This window comes from Mesoplodon densirostris, chromosome 9, assembly GCF_025265405.1.
Source record: "Mesoplodon densirostris isolate mMesDen1 chromosome 9, mMesDen1 primary haplotype, whole genome shotgun sequence".
Lineage (NCBI taxonomy): Eukaryota > Metazoa > Chordata > Mammalia > Artiodactyla > Ziphiidae > Mesoplodon > Mesoplodon densirostris.
The window spans coordinates 71,234,752-71,260,213 of record NC_082669.1 but is presented as its reverse complement, the minus strand read 5'-3'; the positions used below and the strand labels follow the sequence as shown (position 1 = coordinate 71,260,213).

The following is a 25,462-nucleotide window of genomic DNA, read 5'->3' as shown; positions in this document are numbered from 1 at the left end:
CGCATCCTAGCATAGGGAACTGTTTAGGTGCTCTAATAAAAGTGTAATAGCTATGTTGGCAGGACAAGCTTCACAAAATGCCACATTTGAATTCCTTTGACTTTGAAGGATGAATTAGTAGGTTTCAGGCAGGAGCAAAGGCATAGCATCATTAAAACACTTGATAGGGACTTCCCTGGTGGCACAGTGGTTAAGAATCTACCTGCCAATGCAGGGGACGCGGGTTCGATCCCTGGTCCAGGAAGATCCCACATGCCGCAGAGCAACCAAGCCTGTTCGCCACAACTACTGAGCCCACGTGCCACAAGGACTGAAGCCTGCACGTCTAGAGCCTGTGCTCTGCAAGAAGAGAAGCCCACGCACCTCAACGAAGAGTAGCCCCCACTCACCGCAACCAGAGAAAGCCCACATGCGTAGCAATGAAGAGCCAACGCAGCCAAAAACAAAATGAAACAAAACAAAAAAACACTTGTCATTTTAGGGGATCATTGTCCAGAAGACTCAATGCAGCCAAAAAGAAAACTAAACAAAACAAAAAACACTTGTCATTTTAGGGGATCATTGCCCAGTGCAGCCAAGCATGAAGGGTGTGTGTTGGGATTAACTGGAAAAAGGCCAGAATGTGGACTCCATGGTGTGAGCCATGGAAAGTCATGGGACTTTTTAGACAGGGGAAGGAGATGCTTAAGTCTACATTTAGAAACTGACTTCCTTCTCCAGGATGGATTGTTGGTGTGGAATAGGGAGACTACTTACTGGTGACTTCATCTTCTGGGAAGAAACTTTTAAACTCTGAACGGACCCTTGAGAGCAATTGTTAGTAATATTAAGAAGAGGTTGAGTGTGGAACTTGTCAAGGTTGATTTTAAAACCTTGTCCAGTGGATTTAAGAAGAGTTCTTAACTTCTTTTTATGTCATTTTGTTACTTGAGCATTAGGGAGGCCAAAACTGTGCAGAATGCTTTAAGTATGGATTGACCTCAATTTAGGAATAAGATGTATTTTTATATTTTGCAAGTCATTTTGGATTTACAATATATTTCTCTCTATAAATATTGTGACGAGATGAGGTCATCAAATGCCTACAGATGGGAAGGGCGGCAGCTCTGTCACTGTGGAAAGAAACTGAGGCTTGGAATTAGAACTTCTGGGTCCGGGTTCTTGCTTTTGGGGAAATAACCTCTCAGAGGCCCAGTTTTTCATTTGTAAAATGGGAATAAATACAGGATTGTTGTGAGACTCAAATAAGAGGGCTTGTGAAGGTATTCTGTGAATTAAGTCAAGTACTAGTTATGAAGTACACGCGTAAGGGATTAAATGTAGGGTAGATGGGAAACTGTAGTCCTGGCTGCGGTTGCAGGAGGGTGGCTGGCAGGTTACCAGAGAGGGGCAAGGGGAGAAGCAGCCCACCCTGGCTTCACAGTTCCTGCTCTCCTGCCTTGAGGAGGAGGAAGAGAGAAAGGACAGTGGGTCTCCAACTTTAGCGTGCAGAAGACTCAGCTGAGGAATCTTAGGAAAGCAGATCGCGGGGCTCGACTTCCCAGCAATCCTAACTGGGTGGGTGGGAGGACTTCTGAGTCACCTGCTGGGGCGAGGCGACCTAGGGGAAGGCAGGAGGCTGGGAGAGTTGGTGAGAGAGGTCTGGGGGATCTGGTGCTGGTTGGGGAAGGCATGGGATCTAGGAGCCCTTGAGGACCGAGCAGAACAGTGTGGAAGGACCCCCTCCTCCATTTCTTTCCCCGTTTCTCCTGCCCTCTTTACTGCTGCAAAGCTCTGCGGGCCAGGCAAGGTCGAGGGGGGAAGCAGGGGGCGTCCCTTCCCACTTTCCGAGCTGTGGCTGGAAGGAGGGGTGTCAGAGGGAGCAGAGCTGGGGCAGGACCTCGGGAACTCCACTGCGCCGGGGTTGCAGACTGAGGATGGGAGGCTTAGGCAGCGGGCTGCGCGGAGGCGAGGGGTCTAATACGCACTGATCACTGGGACTCTATTTTAGAAAAAAAAAAAAAAAAAACTATTATATGCACACGAGTGTGCGTGTGTGTGTGTGTAGCTATCCATCAATCAAAGTATATTCAACTCTGGTTTATTATGTGGACATGGTTTAGGATTATTTAATTTCCCACCTTCATTATATGCGTTAATTCAGCAAACATTTGAGTCTGGCTATGTGCTCAGCTTCTTGCTAAGTACTACTGTAGTAAAATTCAGTGAAACATTGTTTGTACCCTCAGAGAGTTACATTCTATTTTGTTTAAACAAGATTCTAATAACAGGAGAAGAATAATTTTCAGTGAAGAAGCAGCTCAAATTGCATAAGGCTGAAAATTGATATAATGTGACATAGAATCTTGTACAAAATTTCTTTAATCAGAAGGAGTGGCCAATTTAGTTTCAGAGTATTGGTAATTTGTGTGCTTCTAGCAAAACTTAAGAGCCTTTCAGAATTCTCAGCCACAGGATTGCAATCTTTTGAATTACGTTACAAAGCAAACCTTCTTTCCTTGAACACCTTTTTCTTATAGAATAGTTTTGGATTTTTTGAAAGTTTCTTTATCTTCTGATTTTTTTTTTAATGCTGTATTTACCTCAGTACCTTAGAATGACAAGAATAGCATATGTGTTAAACTGGAAAAATTGGTTATCAATTTTGTGACACTCCCAAAAGACTACACACAGGATTGATAATCACTGGAATACATTTAGAGAAAATCATTTATAATCTTTTCTGTAGGCAAGAAGGCAAGAAAAGCTCTTTAGGGATACTTGAGGAAGTTTTTGTCATTTTATGTCTTTATGCTTAAATTATGCTCACAAGGCAGTATCTGCTTTACTTGCTGGGGCTTTCATTTTCAAATGACATATGCATATAATTTATCTCAGTTTTGAATAAATTAAAGTATAGCTCTACACTTATAAAAAAATTAATAGCTTCTGTATAACATACTGCCTTTATCAACAGATGAATAGTAACTTTTTTCTTTTATCTTTAAAATAAAAAAAGAAAGAGGGAAGGGGAATAAGATACTTAGGGTAAGGAGGCTCTGGCCTTTGTATCAGCCCCTCCCTCCTCCACAAGAGGCCACACAGTACAGGGATCTTAGGTCGGAATTCCTGCTTCCAACCTCCCTTTCTCTGTTTATCCACTTTGTTTCTTGGGCAAGTTCCTAAAGTTCTCTGGGAATCAACGTATTATCTGTATACCAGGGAAGTTTGGTACCTAACACATCAGATGGTTGCGAGGATTTATTGAATTAGTTCAAGTAAAGCACTTAAAAATGCCTGGCAGGTAATAAGAATTCAAATGTTAGCTGCTTTATTACTATTATTAAATTGACATGAACAAAGGACTTCAAAACATTGGGCAGATTATGAATCGACCCTGGAAACTATGAAAGAGGGTCATTCAAATGCCAAGAAATCCAAGAATTGTCTAGTGCTGCATGGATTGAATTAAAGGAAGGCACCAAAAGGCACTTTGTATCTTCCATCCTTCTGAGAAGTTGTAGTATTCTGAGGAAGTAGAGAGATGATGATCTTGAGAATCCTATGTATCGCTGCAGAATTGTGAAGGTCAAAGGCTAATTTAAAGGCATAATGTGAAATGCATTTCTGTTAAAGTCAGCAGAATACTGGATGCCCTCTTTTACCAGAATTACTTAGTATTATTCTAGAAGTTTATTATTATTGTCAGATGAGAAGAAGAAACTAATAGTAAAATTATAAAACATGAGCAAAGTTATCTTTTTAAAATATTTTTTTTAAATGGAGAATTGAAGATGATAAACCAAAAAAAGAAAATAAAAGAATTAATAGTTTAGTAAATGAGCCCAAAAGAAATGCATTACAAAATAAATACACTTCAAAAATAAATACATTAACAATATCCAGTAAAGTATAATGAAAACAAAATTTCATGGTTATTAGCAGGAACGAAAAGATGTTAAACTCCCAGGAAAGACTTAATAAGAAATACGAGTTAACTATATATTATGTAGTAGCTCTACTGATAGGATTTTTGTCGACGGCAGTTGAAAAGAGAGTTGAATAATTGAAGTTATATATCATGTTTATGGATACTAACATATACATATATATTATAAATATGTAGATTCTCCCCATATTAATTTATGAATGAACTCAAAATTATAATCTCTAAGGGATTACCAAAGTATAATGTGATAAGTCTTCAGTATGATAAGGTGGTATTTACATTCTATGACAGAAGAATGATTTATTCAGTAACATGAGAGTTAGATCATTGAGAAAATAAAGCCCAGATTTTATTATGGTGGTGTGAAGTCTTTAAAGGTAAAAACCAAAAAGGGAGTGGATAGTAGATTTGTCAATAAGAAAAAAAAATCAAAATTTCAAAAGGTCAAAGTACCATGTACAAATAAATATCAAATGACAAACCTAGTTAAATATTTGTAGTTTCAATGATCTGGAAAGAGTAAGTCTTTTTCTTTTGTAACCATTAGTATCTTCTAGGTAAAATGCATTTTTTAATTTTTAAAAATATAAATACTTCTTTAAAAATAAGACAATAAGATCTGAGCTGTTTGTCTTTCATTTCTAAGAGTACTTTATAGTTCATTTCCTTAGTAGTTATTTAATCAGAAGCCTGCAATACAGTAAATCTTGTGATACAAGGAAACTGAATGGTATTTTCTGGATTCATTTTAATGTGTTCTTTGTACTTGTACAGAAAGCAAACTATTGATCCTCATATGAGACTGGTTTTATTACTAGCTTGTTTTCTCTCTCTTTTCTATTTTCCTTCCCCCCCTCCATCTCCTTCCTCTTTTGTTTTAAATTTGTTTAAAAAATAGTAAAATGTATTATAGAAATTCAGATATTGCAGCATATATCGAAAGTGATAGTTCCCTCTTTTTGTCCATCCCCAGTCCTGTTCCCTGAGGTCACCATATTTCTTTATTCTGTTGCCTCTCACCATTGGTTCTATTCGCTTTGCAGTTGAGTTTGTGGAACTTTCCATCCGAGGGTTTCTTATATAGTTGTTGGCAAATAATAGCTCTTCATTTATTTTGTTGAATGAGTGTATGAATGAAAATCATAGATATATGCTTAATTCTTTTATAATTCAGTCTACTGGTATTTTAAGCAGAGCCCTGGGACTTCTTTTGAAGAGTCCTTATTCTTTGCCCAGTCCCTAAGAGTTCAAGATTTACAGTTCCCAAACTTTACCATGATTATCTTTGTAATGCTTTTCTGTAGGGTGAAAACATTTTTTAATGCTAAAATAATAATTTACATTTCTTTTTTCTTGCAGCTGCCTTTGCAGCAGTGTTGCACTGGTAAGGTTGTTTTTCTCCTATGGTATATTTTATGCAGATGTTTATAGCCTACCAAACAATTTCTCATATATATATGAATAATTTCAGTTTAAGGATGAATGTATATTATTACATGCAGCACACTAGTCTGAAAATGTAGTTTAATTTATAAATCAGAGCCAGAATAATGCAATTTTTTAATAAAAAAGATCTATTATTAAAGAGGTTATATTTGAGACTCTTCTTCCCTTAACATTAATATAGTGTTCATGTTGAGAGGAAGATTCATTCTTTTAATTTTCTGGATAGAAAGAAATATGAATTTCATAAATCAGACATTTCTGAAATGGTAACCCAATGACATTTATAGTTTAATCTATAATTTTATTTTACTTGGCTTAAAACATCATTATTCTGGTTCATTCTAATTTTAAAATCTAATTTGAATTAGATTTTAAAATTCTTATAGAGAGAAAGTTTAGTAGAAATGTGAGATATACTGAGTGGAAAAACAAATATGCATACCATTGTGTTTGAGTTTTGTCACAAAATGAGCTGCAAATATATAGATTATTTTTTTTTTTTTGCTTTTAGAGTTTCTTTTAAAATTATACTTAGTATAAGTTTCAACACTGTTGCTTTGTTACTCTTTTGTTTTACAGGAGCCATATCACACACCTCTTTGAAAATGATCGTCATTTTTCTCACCTCTCAACATTGGAAAGGGAGATGGCTTTTCGCACTGAAATGGTTAGTTTTAGTAATCTAAACATTTTAAGCTTTTCATCCTGGAAGTTTTCAATGATGTTCCAAAGTAGGAAGAGTAGACAACTCCCCCTACCCATTCTCCCAGCTTCAACAACTGAGGACACATACCCATTTTTCTGTCATCTACATCTTCACACACCCATCTCTTTTTAAAGGAAACCTCAGATATCGTTTCACCTGTAAATATTTTTCATATGTGTCTCAAAAGAAAGGACTTTTTTTTGTTAACCACAGTATCATTGTCACACTTGAAAATAATGAACAGCAATTACTTAATATCATCAAAGATCAACCAGTGTTTAAATGACCTGGGGGAATGGGCATTTAATAACCATAATTCCTCTGTAAAGAAGAACTTTCCCACGATACTTATTTGGTTTGTTTCTCTGAGGCACACTTCACAGGAAAGACAGGAAAATGCTTGATTCTTTCTTTTTATTACAACTTTTCAGAAAAATGAGTTGGTTCCCTAGCATCTCCTAGTGGTGACCAATGGAGTTCTGTTGGTACTCCTTTGGAATACCATTATGGCCTGATAGATTTTAACATATTTTTTATTTTTTTATTTTATTTTATTTTATATTTTTTTGCGGTATGCGAGCCTCTCACTGTTGTGGCCTCTCCCGTTGCGGAGCACAGGCTCCGGACGCGCAGGCCCAGCGGCCACGGCTCACGGGCCCAGCCGCTCCGCGGCATATGGGATCCTCCCAGACCGGGGCACGAACCCGTATCCCCTGCATCGGCAGGCGGACTCTTAACCACTGCGCCACCAGGGAGGCCCTTAACATATTTTTTAAACTTACCTGTCTTTAGCTGGTGAGAGCCCTTGCAGTTCTCTCTGTCTCCTTGCCATGACCTCACTAGTATTCTGTAGCTTCCTTACTTGATGGTACTACAAGACATTTTCTGTCCAGACCTGGAATCATCCAGTTTTCCAAGGCGCCGTGATTCCTTTCAGTAGCACATGGTATTTAGAGACCACAATTTTGGTTCTAGAGGTGCTCACTGATAATATTTTATATTAGATTGGCCATTGTGTCTAGGCCTTTTTAGTAAACAGAATTAGGAAACAGTTTTTTAAAAGGAGAAAATAAATTATTGATTTATATTTCTAAATTTAAATTTAGTTTTAGGCGGTTTTTACTTTTTTGATATTAAATTTGTATCTTTTCTGTTAGCTTGAGAATCTTGGTTTCAAATTACTTATAGGTGAGGAATAAAAGTATCAGAGATATTATTAAAAATGATTACTGAAAATAATTTAAAACTTTCTTGCAGTTCTTTTTGACTTTAGGATATATTCCATTAGGGGTGTACAGTAAAATTACTATTGATATATCTTAAAGTTGTTTGAAATCCTCTCCCAACTAGATAAATAATTAATTCTTCTTCTTCTTTTTTTTTTTTTTTTTGCTATTTAGGCATGTAAAATTTTTTGTTTTTAAATTTTAATTATATAAGATATTTACATGGTTCCAAAATCAAACCTACAAGGTAGGTTGTAGTTTCCTGGGGCTCTCATAACAAAGTACAATAAACTAGGCACCTTAAAAGAGCAGAAGTTTATACTCTCACAGTTCTGGAGGCTAGAAGTCTGAAATCAAGGTGCTGGCTGTCCCATGATGTCTCTGAGACTCCTTCCTAGCTTCTCATGGTTCTGGCAATCCTTGGCTTGCATTGGAGGTACAGTCACTCCAACCTCTGCCTCTGTCTTCATGCAGCATTTTCCCTTATGTCTCTGTGTTTAAATTTCCCTTCTGTTATAAGGATACCAGTTATTTTGCATTTAGAGTCCACCTAATCCAGTATTACCTCATTTAATTTTGATTACATTTGCAATGAACCTATTCCGCATAGGTCACATTCACAGGTTTTAGTGAACATGAAATATTGGGGGACATTATTCAACCTAGTACAGTAGGAAGTATTTAAAAAAACAGTGATATGAGAGCTAAATGCCATGGTATCAAGAACCATTCTTTTCCTTTTCTGGGTAGGCAAATCACTTTGATATTTATAAACCTTAAGGTGAGTTTAGAGTTTGATAGCTAATGGTACTGGCTACCAGGGGAGCTCTAGACAAAACTGTATAGCAGATGGAATTGGTTCATCTGTTTTGCCCTGTGCTGCCACTTCTGCTCCCTCATAAGGCTTCTAGTACTTGCTTGTTTTTTGTCCCATGTAGTATTCCAACCTTGATATCTTTCCTAATTAGCATGTCAAAGTAAAAAATTATTTTCCTCAAAATGGGAGTACTACCACTGTCCCTCTCTTCCACCCTCAGAGCCCTGGTCCTGCAGGGTACTTACTTACCTTATGCTGAGCTGAGAAGAAGGAAAATAGTCTGTAAAACTAGCTGGCATCTGAATGTAACTTATATGTAATACATCAGTGTGTAGCCTTCCTAATATATTTATATTTTTACATATAACTCTGGAGGAAAGGCAGCTGATAGTACCATTTTGAGGATTCAAATAAGCATTTAGGGGGAAACGTTTTTGGCCGAGGATGATTGATTGGTTCATGGTAAACTTAGGTTCCATAGTAAACCACTCACTCATCCTGTTCATGAGATAGCCTTTACTAACACTTCAGTTAGTATGGGTTATAGGGGTTTCTTAAATGAAGTGTGCTGTCTGAGTTATATTACTTTTTATTTTATTTTTAATTTTTTTTAATTTTTATTTTTTTTTGCGGTACGCGGGCCTCTCACTGTTATGGCCTCTCCCGTCGCGGAGCACAGGCTCCGGACGTACAGGCTCAGCGGCCATGGCTCACGGGCCCAGCCACTCCGCGGCATGTGGGATCTTCCCGGACCAGGGCACGAACCCGTGTCCCCTGCATTGGCAGGCGGACTCTCAACCACTGCACCACCAGGGAAGCCCTATATTACTTTTTATTTTTTTTCTTTTTTTTCTTTTTTTTTTTTTCTTTTTGCTGTACGCGGGCCTCCCACTGCTGTGGCCCCTCCCGTTGCGGAGCACAGGCTCCGGACACACAGGCTCCGTGGCCATGGCTCGCGGGCCCAGCCGCTCCGCGGCATGTGGGATCTTCCGGGATCGGGGCACGAACCCGTGTCCCCTGCATCGGCAGGCGGACTCTCAACCACTGCGCCACCAGGGAAGCCCTATATTACTTTTTAAATGTTGAAACTATTTTTGAAGCTATTTTTAGATCAATTGTTTCAATTAAGACAAGGTTATACTAAGATATGTAAGTTTTTGCAACCTGAGCATTTATTAGTGATCAGAAACCCGTGAAATTAATTGTAGCTGTTACTTTTTTGATTGCTTTATTTTTCAAGAACAGTATATTTACGTTTTTTTTAAGCTAATAAGAGGCATAGTGATTATGTACTTTTAATCATAACATGTGCTTATTTCAGGGACTATATTATTCCTACTTTAAGACTATTGTGGAAGCACCCTCATTTTTGGATGGAGTATGGATGATTATGAATGATAAGCTGACTGAATATCCCCTTGTTATTAATACATTAAAAAGGTTCAATCTTTACCCTGAGGTAAGATACTTTTTCAATTGTGATTTTTTTTTTTACTTTTTAAAGTATTACTTATATTAAATGCTGATTCTAAATCTAAGATGTAATTCAGTATATTAAATTTTATCTTTTTTTAAAGAAAATGTGTATCTTTTCTTGGAAAGGAATATGGAAAAAAGATCATTATTAATTTTGGGGGTCTTTAACTGATTTTATGGGAATGATTAGTATGATTGCATGGTTTACAAAGTATGAAAACTGTCTAGATTTGGTATGTTTATAGGGATTATAGCAGAGGAGCGCCATTACTTGTACATGTCATTTGCCAAATAATGTTTCTTCCTTATCTGGGATTCTTCATTTAATTGAATGCACTTTTCCCCTGTGGGAGTGGAAGAAAGGAGCTGAGATAGGAAGGCAGTGGTATCAGTAAACTTTGGCCTCTCCTTCACCATCCCTCCTTCATTTGATGCATCCCTAAACATTCTCCAGGACCAACCTGAGATGTAACTTCCTCAGTGACTCCTCCTTGAGGTTCTCCTGTTAAGTGCACGTCCCCTGGGCTCCCCCTTCTTAGCATGCTGATGCTGCTAGAAGGCGTGCTGCCTGATGCCAGGGCCATGGTCTCTGTGGGATCTGAAGCCCAGGCTCAGTACCAGCACGAAGCAGGGCTTTTGGTCATTTCCCATTGAATGAGTGGAGTCCAACTTCCAGATCAACTGAGTTAGCCTGATTGATTAGTAAGGCAATAGAGATAGAGGAGATAGAGACCAATAAATAATCACCAAAGTACTTATTGAGTACTTTCTATAACCATGTACACATTTACTTTTACAGCAATGGGATCACACAACACATAACATTTTTTTATAAGTGCGGAGCACAGGCTCCGGACGTGCAGGCTCAGCGGCCATAGCCCACGGGCCCAGCCGCTCTGCGGCATGTAGGATCTACCTGGACTGGGGCACGAACCCGTGTCCTCTGCCTCGGCAGGTGGACTCTCAACCACTGCGCCACCAGGGAAGCCCTGTCTTTTAAGAATATTTAAAACCATCTTCCTAAGTCATCTTTTCTTCAACAGCATCATGTTTTATGGCTGTATATACAATCTACCATTGTTTATTTAGTCCATCTTTTATGAAAACTTTGGTTGTTTTCAACCTTTAAAAGATCTAAAGCTGCAATAAGCATCCTTGAAGTGAAATCCTTACATATATTCTTATGTTTTTTTAAACTATAAATATGTTGATGTGGAACTATTTAGTTCAACAGAATATATGCTTTAATGATTTTGGTACATGTTGCCAAAATACTTTCTAGATAGGTTATATTCCCACTAGCAGTTTTTCTGAAAATGCTTGTTTCCCTGCTTCCTTGCTAATTTCATAGGTTGAAAAAAGTTAAGATCACATGAAGTATATTGTTCATTGCTGTATATATGTGTGTGTATGTATATTTTATTCAATGCATTTTCACTTTTAAAAATAATTGCTTATTCATGCCCTTTGTCTATATTTTATTGATATTTTATAAGAGCTCATTTATTATATGCAGGATGTTAATACTATGCTATATGATAAGATATTTTCTCCAGCTTTTTGTTGCCTTTTAGTTTTGAGAATGTATTTTTTCTGTTCAGATATCATATCTATGAAGCTTATAGATTTATGGTTTTTATTCATTCATATGTAAAAAATCTTCATTCTTAATTGTTATAATTACGTTTTTGAGATTTACATTTTTAATTTATCTGGAATTTGTTTGGATGCTCAGTGTTGGGGTAGGAATCTAATGTTATATTTTTTCAAAGTGGTCTTCTGTGTAACCTAACACTTGGATGAGTGGTCCGTCTTCTCCCGGCTTCTTTATTATATCCAGAATTATTATACATATATGCTTGCATCTGCTTTTGGACTTTGTGTTCAGTGTTACCTTAGGTTGAGGTCCTGGGAAAGAGGAGATCTGCACACAGGAAGTGTATAGGGGAAAGCCCTTGGGGGCAACATCTGAAGGGGGATGAAGGAAGTAGGAGGAGGAGGAGGAGAGCTGAGCTGTGATGCAGTCACAACAAAGGCCTCAGCCAATCCCCTGGGAAGCTCTGGAACTGGGATGACCCTGCAGAGTTCTCCTACCTGAGGCAAGGGCCCCCGGCCTTTATATCTCCCCCTGTTGAGTAGTTAGACATTGGATGCAGTTGCCCTTGGGAGGAGGTATGACCTTTAGTGAATTTACTCTCTTCAGCAGAGGGTAGCTCCCAGAGAGGGACTCAGCTGGGAGCTGTTGGCCACCAACCCTCCCAGCTGCTAGGGGAATGAGTGCCTCAGCCTTGAAGGGGGATCTGGGTGGCACTCCACTGCCTCCACCATGGTTACTTTGATCTGTCTGGCTATTCTTGTGCCAGCATCACACTATTTAATTATGTAAGTAACAAATTTTGTTATCTGTTAGGACATTTTCTTCAGTTATCTCCTTTTTGTCATTTTTCCATATAATACATCTCAGTAGACACTTGGGATTTTGCTTAGCATTGTGTTATGTTTATGAATTAATTTGAGGAAGAATTCACATCTTGAAAAATTAGATCTATTCAGGAAGACAGAGTATCTTTCTATTTGTTCAACTCTTCCTTTATGTCCCTTAGTCGAGTTTTATAGCTTTTGAAAATTACAGATTTGCATATTTCTTGTTATATTTTATTCTTACCTATGAGAGGCCATGCACTGGTGAAGACTGACCAGTGAAGAATCTACACAGGGGATTGTGAAGGTCCTTTTACTAGATTTAAAGGGACCCAAGTGGATGGTACAGGAAGGGAAAATTTGTTAATTATCAAAATATCTCAAAAATATTCTAGTAAGGAAACTGTTGAGGATAATATTTTTTCTTATGGTGTCTCTCTTTTTTTAAAAAAATTAGGTAGTCTTAGCCAGCTGGTACAGGATTTATATCAAAATAATGGACTTGATTGGTATTCAAACCAAGATATGTTGGACAGTTACCAGAGGAGAAGGACTCAGCCCTATTGAAAGCTGTGAAGGCAAGTTTCTATGATATTGTCCAGTTGTCTGTTGCAGCATAATAAATTTCCTGCAAACTTAGTGGTGTACAGCTTCTGCACGTAGGGAATTTGGGCAGGGTATAAGATGGTTGGTTGGTTTCCACGATGTCAGAGGACTCTGCTAGACTCAAATGGCTGGGAAGACTGGAATTAACTTGGGGTTACTTCACTTACAGCCAGAATGTAACTACTTGCATGGTACTTGTACCTGCAATGCTGGGCCCAGCTGAGACTCAACTGCGACACCTACATGTGCCCTTTTCATGTAACTTGGGCTTTTGTGTAGCATAGTACCTCAGGATAGTTAGGTTTTTCATGTGGTAACTCAGGGCTCTAAGTTGGATAACTGCATGGTGTCTTCTATATGGCCTCTGCCATGGTCTATTGAAGCAGTCACAAGCCCAGCCAGACTCAAAAGCAGGGACATAGACCCCATATCTCTACAGGAGGAGTGTCCATGACTTTGCAGCCATGTTTTGAAATCACAGTAGCTACTACTCTGCTCTCATCTATGTTCCACACTAGTGTCATGTGTTCATATGGGAACCAAGGCAACCATTTAATATATATGGCAACCATTTTCAAAATAAGCACATTTTAATGTAAATTGCCAGACACATAATTTATAGTTAGAGCATGTTTTTTTCTTTTTTTTTTAAAGGATTGGGAGATCCTGCTTGCTTTTATGTTGCTATAATTTTTATTTTAAATGGACTAATGATGGCATTATTCTTCATATATGGCACATATTTAAGGTAAGACTATTCATTTTTAATATGTGTGTATAATATTATATACTAGAATAGTAAGAATAGTGAGATAATGATTGATTTATAGTTCAGTTTTATAACAATGTCATTTCTAATATATCTATTTGTAGATACAAAATTATTTCCCATTTGAATGATTTCATCATTGGCATAGCTAGCCAAATTTAAAATAATTTTAAAGGTTTAAGTAGAGCAGGATGGGGATATTTGATAAATATTAAATATTCATAGGCATTTGTACATAAGCAGTATATACTGTTTACATAAAATATAAGGGAAAGAACCACTCATTATCAAATGGTGTTAATGACTATTTTGCTGATATTAAATAGAAATATATTCTATACAGATATTTAATATCTGACCTCATTTACTTCATAGTTGAGCAACATTTCTAAAACTAAAAGATAGACAAATTTTCTGAGTTTTGTATTTCTGTTTCTTTTTTTTTTTTGACCATTCCTTACATTACTTGCTTGAACTATTTTACCTTCAGAGTATCTTTAGAATTTTCTTTTTTACTTCTTACTGATTCTTTGCGGTACAGAAGTATAGCGTATGTATGTGATTTTCAATTTGGGTTAATGAGTGTGAATCTGCTATTATTCTGTTATCTTCTTTGCTTTGGAAGTGTGGCATTCTTAGTTTAGTGCCTCAAAGAGTCTATTGCATCCTAGCTCAGTGTTTGAGTGTATAGCAGTTGCTTGATAAATATTTGTCAAATGAGGAAGCTATTAGAAGATCAACTCAAAATATATTTGCATAGAGATTTAAGATACTTAGAGCAAAGTCAGAAATATTAGCATCAAAGAAAGTTCTTTTAATTATGTAACTGGGGGGAGACCAAAATGAAAACTCATGATTAAAAGATGATGTGAAAATTTTTGCTTTTGAAACAAGACACACAGAAATAACTTAACCAAAAGTATCTGGTCATCAGGAGAGGAGGCTGACTTGAAGGAAAGCAAGGCCAGTGTGCCTTGTCTCATGAGAAGCCAAAGTTAGATGAGTTTGAGGGGATCTATTCATTTTGCTAAGTACTGCCGAGCTGTCTTATGGATAGCTTTATTACATTTGGGAAATTAGATTTTAAGTAAGAGAAGTTAAAACATGGAACATGGCATTATTACTAAATTGCTAATCTATAGTTACGCTGTTTTTTAATGGAAAGAATTTCTAAACATTTATTAAAGTAAACATTCAGTATCATTTTCATATAATGCTTGCTATAACAACTGTTTCAGAGGCTGAAGGCACAATATCTACCACAGAGAATGTGAGGTTCTAGTTTTGGTTGAGGGATTCTTGGTGGTTTGGGCCCTGGCCTGAGATTTTTTAGTCCGCAGACAGCAGTATGCTCCCTACATGTTCATTTGTTCAGTCAGCACATACAGTGCGTACCAAGCGGTCTCTTTGTGAGACTGTGTGTTTGGGTTCTAAGAGCATGGTGGTGGGGTGAGGTGCCAGATCGCAGTGGTGGTGGGCGTGTGTCAGTAGAAGATAGACAGCAAGGATAAAGTGCTTACAGTTCTGGAGGCAGGAGAAATTTGTTCTGTGTGGAGCAGTCGATTTAGCTCCGCCTTGGAGGGTCAGAGCATTTTGGATAGGTGGAGGAGAAAAGAATCCCAGGGAGAAGCAAAGGTGGAGAATCTGGGATATGGAGGGGTTAGCAAGCAGATCAGTTTTACTGGGACACAGATGATTGAGGAGGCTTTGTGGAAGATTAAGATTGGAGAAATGAGTTGGGCTGGTTGATGAATGACCTTAATGCCAGGCTGGTTTGAAACCTCTTTCAAAGCAAGTGAAGGAAATCAGAAATTTGACCAATAGAGGAACAGGATTCAAGCTGAGCTATGATCTCATGTGACCCTTGACACCCACCTGCCCCCAAAGTCAGCCAGTGGCTACTTCAGCACAGAATCTGTCAAATTGCAGGGCTTTACCTAGGGGATTTTTTTTTTTTTTTTTGCGGTACGCGGGCCTCTCACTGCTGTGGCCTCTCCCGTTGCGGAGCACAGGCTCCGGACGCGCAGGCTCAGTGGCCATGGCTCACGGGCCCAGCCGCTCAGCGGCATGTGGGATCTTCCCGGACCGGGGCACGAACCCGTGTTCCCTGCATGAGCAGGCGGACTCTCAACCACTGCGCCACCAGGGAAGCCCTACCTAGGGGATTTTAAAATCAATTTAGTGAGTTAGGCCCAGCAACTTTTCTACATGAAAAAGAAAAGAATACAAATGTAAAAAATAAAGTATACCATTATAAAATAGGTGTTATTTAGAGAAACTTCTGTTTGTTGCTTATTGTATATATGTGTGTAGACATACATGTGCTGAGTTGTGGTGTAAAGTCTAATTTCTTATTGTAGTTTTCGGATTAAAAAAAAAAAATCCATAGACCATTCACTGCTTAGGGTAGCAGGAGGGAGTGACTTTACCTTAAGAGGATTTGGGTCTTTCCAACTAGCTGTCTCTGGTTCTTCTCCCAGCTCTGAGGGCTGAATCCTGTTTGAACTTCACCCACTTTACTGCTTTGTGCCCCAGCTGGCCCCTTTGATGTTGTCCGACTCTTGTACCTGGTGGTCTACCCTCTGGAGCTGTGCTTGGATATAGAGACCCCATTAGTGTCACACATTTTCTTTTCCCTAAATAATGTCTTTAGTCCTGTCCAAACACATCCTAGACTGTAGGATCATCCACCCATCCCCAAATGACACCCAGTTCTTGTGCATTGTGGAGCCACTTGTATTCTCTTGACTGTTGCACTGCACCCTGGGGGCCCAGGTGTGTAAATTATACTCCAGTAGTGACCCTGGTTTATAATATGTTGAATCAAGTCTTCTGTCACTTTTTCTATCAGTTTTTTTCATTGCATTTTTAAGTGTTCTTGACATGCGTATTTTTAGAAGTGTCCAATTAGAGGTAGTTCTTAATGTTTTCTTCCTTGATTGTTAGGTTTGTCACCCTTCTAATTTTATAAAGTGGGATAAAGCTGCAGACTTCTTAACATGTAGGTTAAGAATAAAGAGGAGGATATCTTCAATTGAGTTTAGAATCATTTTTATAAATTGTGTTTCTATTGAGAAATAAAAGTTGATATTTGTTTAGCAGATTAGAAATTTATAGGCAGATTGAGTATGATATTTTAAAATCCAGAAGTATATTTATTTTTAAACTATATATATATATATATATATATATATATATATATATATATATATATATACACACACACACATGGGTTTTCTGAAGTCAAATAAGCCAGTTCATTTCACCGGAAATGGAAGTAGAAGGGAAAATAGAAGACATAGCCAAATGGTGAAATGGGGCTGGGCTGTCAACCTCTGACTTAAGGAGATGAAGTAAGATGTTTTTGCAAACGCAACCTATTTCTGATGTACCTTTTTGTCTGGAATTCTCAGGATTTTGATATTTCTTTCAAACACCTATTGTTGATTGTTTTCTAAAAGCTGTGTTGTGAAGACATAGTTACAGTTATTTATTTCATAAGGTACCCTGGTTATTTCTCAGCCACAGACTAACAGTTTCTGGAGGCCAGTTTCTCAAGACCCTGCGTGTGCAAGTCTCTGTTCTGCCGGGGGGAGGGAACGTAGGAGAGTAGTTAGTAGGCTGTTAGGAAAGTCCCCATTGCTTCTTTTGAGGGGAATTCAATACATTCCTGAGGAGAGAAATCTCTTATTGATAAATGCAAGCTTTTCTTGTTGGACCTGAAGGGCAGATATCATGCAAGTAATATTAATCCTTTTGTTCTTTGTCATTCAGTTTGATTTTAGTATTATTCTGGAGTGTGGGATGCTTCTTCACCAGTCCACTGTGCATTGTTAAGTAAGAGTAGATTGGATGGTATGTATAGCTATTAATATTTACCCTGAAGCAGTGGTGTGCTGGTAAATGTTTAACAGCCAACTCTCGGGAAAAAATATACATATACCTAAAATTTATTATAAATTTTATTGATATAAAAGATGTGTACAGGGCTTCCCTGGTGGCTCAGGTTGAGAGTCCACGCCTGCCGATGCAGGGGACACGGGTTCGTGCCCCGGTCCGGGAAGATCCCACATGCCATGGAGCAGCTGGGCCTGTGAGCCATGTCCGCTGAGCCTGTGCGTCCGGAGCCTGTGCTCCGCAACGGGAGAGGCCACAACAGTGAGAGGCCCGCGTACCGCAAAAAAAAAAAAAAAAAAAAAAAAAAAAAAAAAAAAAAAGATGTGTACAAATAATAACAGAGTTTCTAAACAGGATTTTTTATTTCTTTTTGGAAATAGCTCACCAGAAATACTCTGACTAGCTCAAATAAAAGAAGGAGTGTGGTACTGGGATACAGAGGTCTTGTGGTATTAGGGACAGGAAACAAAGTATTTGGGCCTCATGAAAACTGAAAGTGGGAATTTGAAAGCCCTTTTAACCAAGGAGGACTGTCCTCTCCATATCAACTCTGTCTCCTTCCCTCCTTCTACTCCACGTGTTTCCTGTCTCTATTACTTCTGATAGAGGTGTCTGTCTGGGCATGTGTGTGTCCCAGAAGTACATGTATTTCCCCAGTTAATTGGTTTCGTCCTTTTGCCTTGCTTTGAAATTCAAAGGAAGTTAAAAACAAACTTTGTTTTTTGAGGGTGAATATTTCTATTAGTGGAAAATTAATTTAGGACAGAATTAGTCCTGAAAGAGGGATGTCCATTTGAAGATGTGTTTTTCTTTTAAGGCTCATCCCCCTGTTGGTGTTACAGAGTTCGTCCCTACTTGCTACCACATAGTTATTCTTTATTTGTTATTCTTTATTTGTCACCATCCTTCAGTCTGTCTATCTTGGTTCCTTCCCTTCTGCCAAGGAATATGTGCATCTCTTACCTTTCCCTCTGAAAGGACAAAATTGAGGCAAGATTTTTTAATTGGACTACCCCTTGGGTATCCTTGTCACCCCCAATCTAATCTTTAAAATTCCTGTTCCTTCCTCTACTGCAATCTGGTCTCACCAATGGTGAGGATGTGGTCCCATCCACCTGTACCACCTGTCCCCTTTACAGTGATTACCTGGCAGCCAGCCAAGCCATTCTTTTGTTTGGTTTTAATCTAAGGATGGTAAAATAATGCATAAAACCACTCAAGGTTTTCATGGAGAAGTGCTGTGAACAGCCTATAGGGACTCTGTTTCTGTCTTTTTGTGCTTAATTTTCTCTTTAGTCTCTCACTGATTATGGCTGCCACCATCTTTAGAGTTTCTACACCTCTCATAAAAACTGTAGCTGAAGGACGGACAAAAATTCCTTTCCCACAATTCTTTTTTTAAATTAATTAATTAATTAACAAATTAATTAATTAATGGCTGCGTTGGGTCTTCGTTGCTGTGCGTGAGCGTTCTCTAGTTATGGTGAGCGGGGGCTACTCTTTGTTGTGGTGCGCAGGCTTCTCATTGCGGTGGCTTCTCTTGTGGATCACGGGCTCTAGGCACGTGGGCTTCAGTAGTTGTGGCACGTGGGCTCAGTAATTGTCGCTCACAGGCTTAGTTGCTCCGTGGCATGTGGCATCTTCCTGGACCAGGACTCGAACCCATGTCCCCTGCATTGGCAGGTGGATTCTTAACCACTGTGCCACCAGGGAAGTCCCTCCCACAATTCTTAAGACGAGAAATAGAGTAGAATCATTAAAGCACCTAAGTTTGAGTATGATTTTTAGATCTTGTAACAGAATCTTTGAGCCCTTTTCCATTCACTGTTCTACTGCAGGGTGCCCAGAAAAGACCCCCTTTTGGTTTTTAGGCTCTTTCAGCATGTAGCTCTCTGTTCTAGATCATCTGAGCAGATCTTCTTTAGAAATCATTGAGCATTGAGTAGAGTTGATGACTGAGTCCACTTATACAGTCTGGTAACTCTCCAGGCCCTGCTGCCTACTTGCACACTTGCTTGTTGTCCTCCATGGAAAATACTTTTACTGAACGTTACTTTTGGGGTCTTAAAAGAAACAGTGATATGAAATTCCTTACTTTATGTTTCGCGCATCTCTGTGATTTGAGTACGTTACCTACTGTAGTACCCACTATCCTCGCTTAGAAAATTTTTTATGTGTGAAATGTGTGTCCTACCTGTGGAATTGTATAAAATATTTACATATATTTTTAAACAATAGTGAAGTGAACACCTGCGTACCCATCACTCAAATTAAGAAATGTCATTATTGGAAGCTTTCATTCACTTAAAATTCCTCCTTAATGCATTTTCTTCCCTTCTCCCAGGCCCCAGAGGAAATGGCATCCTAACTTTTGGTCTAAGTTTTTCCTTGCTTTTCTTTGTAACTTTACCACCTATGTATATATTCTTAAATATGGTATATTGTTTAGTTTTGAAAAACTGTGGGCATTGTTTTTTTAGTTTGACACGTATAAGTTTACTCTTTTTTTTTTTTTTTTTTTGTGGTACACGGGCCTCTCACTGTTGTGGCCTCTCCCGTTGTGGAGCACAGGCTCCGGACGCGCAGGCTCAGCGGCCATGGCTCACGGGCCCAGACGCTCCGCGGCATGTGGGATCTTCCCAGACCAGGGCACGAACCCGTGTCCCCTGCATCGGCAGGCGGACTCTCAACCACTGCGCCACCAGGGAAACCCTACTCTTTTTAATATTACTATTTTTTAGGATCCTATTTTGCTCTGTTTATAGTACTCATATATGTGATTTTGTGATCCATTAATTTTTCTTAGAATCATTTTGTTGACACATTACAAATTGAAATGAAAGGTAGCAGACTGTGTGTGGCATTTCAGTTTCCCTGAATGTGTATTTCTTTGATTGCACATCTCTCCCCAATTCATCCTCCTCCATATAGAAGTGTGCCCCATAGTTTTGGATGGTCTGACGATTTGTGATGTTTCCGTCTGTTTTTTGAAGTTTCTGTTTTAATGGTTTTTCAAGCCAAAATTAATAAAATATACTATTTTATTTCCTTTGGTGATGAATAAGAACATCTGTTTTAATGTTATCTGGAAGATTTTTATGATTGTTTTACTCATAGCTCTTTGTCTGACAAATATCAACAGGTCCCCAAATAAGTTTATTGAACTACTTTTTTATTATATTCTACACCTGGGTAAGAGACTTATTAGTGTGTTTTTAAAGTTAATTGTCATTATTTTGTATGACCTTGGCTTATTGGCTTTTTGTGATAAAATGCAGCAGCAGTTTCTTACCCCGTCTGTCTCCATAACCCATCCATTCCTTTGTGCAGAGAAACCACTTTCACATCTTTGAAATCTCAGCAATTCTACCATGGAAACCAGTAGTCCATACTTATGTTATTATAACCAGGTAAATATTGCTCAGTGCTGAGTCAGGTAGGGTAATTAATTGTTTACGTGGTAACAGTTTCTTTCCTGTAGTTAATAATTGCCTATTATTTTGTTTTCCTTCGGTTTCTGTATACTGATTAATTCTAAACCAGAATTAAACTGTAAAACGCTTAATTTATATGTTGCCAAACATATAAAATTCACCATTTCAGTTCTCCCACCCCTACTCCCTGGGGCCTCCCTCTTAGAGTCCTCTGTCTTCTGGTTCCACACTAGACTGATCACTCTCTAGGCTTGCATGTTGGAACTTTATATTTTACTTTTTCACTTGATTGCTGATTTGACTGATTTTGGTATTTTATTTTTCCTCAGACTTTGTTCCACTGTCTTCTAAGATTCAATTTGGCTTTTCAAAATTAAGTTCTGTTTTGCCATCAATTCCTTTTGTACGTGGCTTTTTTTTCCCTCTGGCAGCTTTTGGGTTCTTCTTTTTCATGTCTTAAATAAAGGTCATGATGTGGTAGATTTTGTTTCATTCTTTTCATTGGATACCCTGTGGGTTCTGTTCATTTGGACATGTACATTCTTCTGTTCTGGGGGAAATTTTCTAGTATTATTCCTTGGATGACTTTCTCTTCTCCATTGTCTGTTTTTCTCAAAATCCTATTGTTTGGATATGGAACTCTTGGATTGAAATCTAATTTCTAGTTTTTTCCCTCCCTTATTTTATCTGTTTTACTTTATTGTACTTTCTATGAGATTTCCAACTCTCCTAAAGAGTTTTGAGCTTGAAGTTTTCTTCTGCTTTTTGCATTGTCTCTTGACTGCAGGTCCCCCTTCAATTTGTATTTGTTTCTGTTTTTCACACTGAAAGCTTCCTCACAGCCTGGTGATCCTTAGCTTGACATTTATTTTTAAGAACGAGGTAGCTTGTAAAAGCCGGTTGGAAGGGTGTAAGGTGGATGGGACTTACCGACTAGTGGCTTTTATTATAGAATGAACAGGTCGGGATCATCCTGTAGCTTCTTCATTTACCAGCCTCAGAAGCCTCTATACGGAGAGTGGAGGCACATTGGATTCTTAATCACTTCAGTGCAGAAATGACACCAGGTACCAGTGACAATTGCCCACCCCCACCTCTTGTGGACACTTATGTGTGAGGGCTCAAGTGCACTCACCAAGGCAGGAAGCAGTATTCCCCATCTCTCTTTTCCATTCCCTTTATTGCATTAAGGGAGCTTTTTGAGGAGAACTTTTAAATGATTTTCTTTATGACGGTCTCTACATTTAATGTTTGCTGCTCAGTATCTCTGTGACCACTCGGATGTGTCCCTGACTCTCCTCCTCCTTTGAATATTTACCTTTCTCTACCTGTTTCTGCTAAGTTCTTCACTGCTTCTCAGCTTTTGTGAGAAAAGCCTGGCCACTCTTTTGTAGACATAGCTACTTATCGGAAAATGCCTTCCACACGAGGAACCAACCACTCACAGAGCACAAAGAAAATACAATTCTGGTTTTCTGTTTTTCTCTATTATCTTTGGCCATTGGAGTTTCATAGTGGCTTCTTTGATACCAGAATTTTTTTTAGAACTACTTTATTTCTAGATAGGTTCCAGAAGCCTTGAGGAACTGGAAGATTAGTCTGTATGTCAACCACCCCTTTAATTTTGCTTAATAACCCCCTTTCTATCCTGAAGTGAATAGTCATAATTAATATAACCAGTTTTCCAACTCTGTCTTCTCATGATCCAACCCAAGTCACCTATGAAGTGACTCAGTGTTTTTTTTTAGGCTCTGTGGCAGAATAGACTAATTTTTTACATCAGTTTCTTACTCCTTCCCCGCCCTCCGCCTGTTTTAAGGAAAAGTTGAATTTCTTATTCTGTATGCTAATTTCACTTCCATTGTTTTATTTGACATTTTTTTGTTCTTCATTAATAAATCAAGCATTTACTGTTTATGCAGGCTGGATTTTTGGTTAAAAACGTGTCTTAAGTAGCCTGTGAATTGAACCAGCTCAAACTTTTCCAGCTCCACCTTTTTTTTTTTTTTTTTTTTTTTTGGTTTTTTGAATGTTCTATTAACTTGGCATGCTAGCACATCCTTAATCATTTGGTCTAACAGTTGTATACGAATATTTAAAAGATGTGTATTTCTCTTCAGCATGCCTAAATTGATGAAAGTTATTGGTTGAAAACATTGCTGTCTTTTCTACAAAATCTGCCCCCTTTTATGTAATTATCTCAGCAAATGACATTTTTTTCCATTTTTTTTTAATTTAAAATTTTTGGCTGCGTTGGGTCTTTGTTGCTGTGCACTGGCTTTCTCTAGTTGCACAGGCTGGGGCTACTCTTGGTTGCGGTGTGTGGGCTTTTCATTGCGGTGGCTTCTCGTGGCGGAGCACGGGCTCTAGGTGCACAGGCTACAGTAGTTGTGGCATGTGGGCTCAGTAGTTGTGGCTCGGGGGCTCTAGAGTGCAGACTCAGTAGTTGTGACACATGGGCTTAGTTGCTCAGCAGCATGTGGGATCTTCCTGGACCATGGATTGAACTCGTGTCCCCTGCATTGGCAGGCGGATTCTTAACCATTGCACCACCAGGGAAGTCCCTCAGCAAATGACACTTAACCACACTGTTTGTTGTCCAAGTCTAACCCTGAGAAGATATCCATGACTATCCCCTTTAGTTACCTCTGAAATCCAAGTAGTCACAAAATCCCATTGGTTTCTTCCTTCAGAATATCTCTGGCGTCCTTGCACTTCTTTCTTTGTACCCTATCATTCTGCCTCCCTGGGACACCCTGACATTCTCCGTCTCTCTGGGACATCCCAGCATCTCTCTTACTAGGATACCATGGTATTCTCTCTCCCTAGGACTACCTCAGCTCTGCCATCAGTCCTGTCCCCCACAAGGCTATTTGCACACTGTGGGACTGTGACAAGGACAGTGCAACTGGAGTACAGGTTTTGGGGAAGAAGGAAGAATAGTGAAAGGGGTCTGGAAGTGTATGCAGGACCAGATCCCACATGGCATTTTAGACATGTTTAGGGGTTTGACTTTCTTCCCGAGAACAATGGGATGCCAATGAAGGACTGAGTGGATAGTGTTAGTGTGATCGTGTTAATTTATTTTTAATGATGGCATGATGTAGAGAATACACTGTAGGAGGAGTGAGCCTGCATATAGTGAAGCTGTGCAGGAAGGTGCTGCCATTGTCCATGTGGAAGGGGATGGTGGCCTGAGCTAGTATAGTGGGGGTGGGATGGAGAGACGTGGACAGACTCCATGATATTTGGGAGGCAGAGTTCATGAGGCTTTGTGATTGAGTCGTTATTTTAAAAATAATTTTAGGACAGCACAGGTTTGCACGTTGGTGTAATTTTCTCCAGTGGTGCTCAACAGAGGGTTAAGAAGCTAGGTGTGCCTGTGAGGAAGGAGAAAGCTGTGAATAGTGGGGAATGAGCTGGAGTGTTGGAAGATAACAGCCCTGAGGAGGGCAAGTTAAGAAATGAGCTGAGATGAGCAGGGTTTAATGAAGGGCTCAGGAGCAGTGTCTGGAAGTGACAATAGAGGTGGCTGCTCGCCTCACCTCCAGGTCTAGAGCCAATATAGGAGCATGACAGAGTGACTCTCACAGCAAGGTGAGGTTTCAAGGCAGGAGAAGGAAGCATCTGGGTAGAGGCTGACGCTGATGGGGAAGGAAGTTTTTCACCGTGGAATGGAGGTCCCAGTAGCAATGATGTGAGATGTTGTATGTTTGACTGCAAGGTTCCCCCAAAATGAATGCCAACAGTCTTATGATTGAATAGTTTTTATGTTTTCACTTACTCTTCAGATACCTTTTGAATCTCTGCCCTAGGAGAGGCTCAGTATTAGGCACTCCAACAGCTGCAGTGATGTATCGAAAGTTCACAATCTGGTAAATAAAATATTCTTTTTTTTGGCCCTGGCAGACAAAGAGTTAAATTAAAGGCATTAATGATTTGCTTATAACAGACTGGCAGGACCAAGCTGAGAACTTTTCTCAGCCTTCCTGATTCTCATTCTCTTTCTCACCTTTACTTTCTCTTTCCTTAATGCTCCAAAGTTTCCCTGCCTCTAAGTTTAAGGGAAGATGCTCAGCTCTCAGCCAGGCCTGGTGGGCTAGCAGGTGCTGAGGATTACATCTCAAACTTGAGACTGGAAATTCTCTTAATTGATTTCTTTCCAAAATATTCTCTCATATTCTCTTTCTTAAGCATTTACACAGCAAGACAACTCACTCCAAGGGTAATTTAATATCATTTTGAATTACTACTTTCGTTTTCTCTTTGAACTTTGTGTGTTTCATCATTCTTTGGTAAATAGAGGTAAAAACCTCTGGGATTAACACAGCCTACCAAAATGTGATGATTGGTTTGAATCTACTTCACTGAAAGGTTTGGGAAAGAAGAGAATTATAAAATTATTAAACGTTAGAACTGAAAAGTATTTTTAAGGTCTTTTACATTCTCACCCCCTTATTTTATATCTAAGGAAATCAAGGCTCAAAAGATTAATGGGATGTATGAGTAAATGTGGTAAATGGTTTGCCAAGCTCAGAATCCTTTCAAATTTGCACAGTAGGAACTTTCATATTTTCTGACAGGTGGTGGTTGGTAATATTGCAGAAGAAACTTTTTTTTTAACCACTAGGAAATGCTGAAATATCAACTGATCAACTGTAATGGAAAAAAAATCAATTTTAAGTATTCTGATTACTACATCTTTTCTGTTTAGCAAAATAAAACGACCTATGTGA

General features: G+C 38.8%; 1 protein-coding gene across 3 annotated transcripts in view; it reads left to right on the top strand.

Annotated features, from left to right (window-relative positions):
- The window catches only part of DPY19L1 (dpy-19 like C-mannosyltransferase 1), a 100,454-nt gene that overhangs the window by 10,866 nt on the left and 64,126 nt on the right, over positions 1-25,462 (top strand). For all 3 annotated transcript variants that reach the window (XM_060107668.1, XM_060107669.1, XM_060107667.1), the window contains exons 2-6: positions 5,288-5,312; positions 5,954-6,041; positions 9,445-9,582; positions 12,478-12,598; positions 13,281-13,374. In XM_060107668.1, the coding sequence (XP_059963651.1) occupies positions 5,288-5,312; positions 5,954-6,041; positions 9,445-9,582; positions 12,478-12,598; positions 13,281-13,374 (466 nt within the window). The remainder of the gene's footprint in view (positions 1-5,287; positions 5,313-5,953; positions 6,042-9,444; positions 9,583-12,477; positions 12,599-13,280; positions 13,375-25,462) is intronic.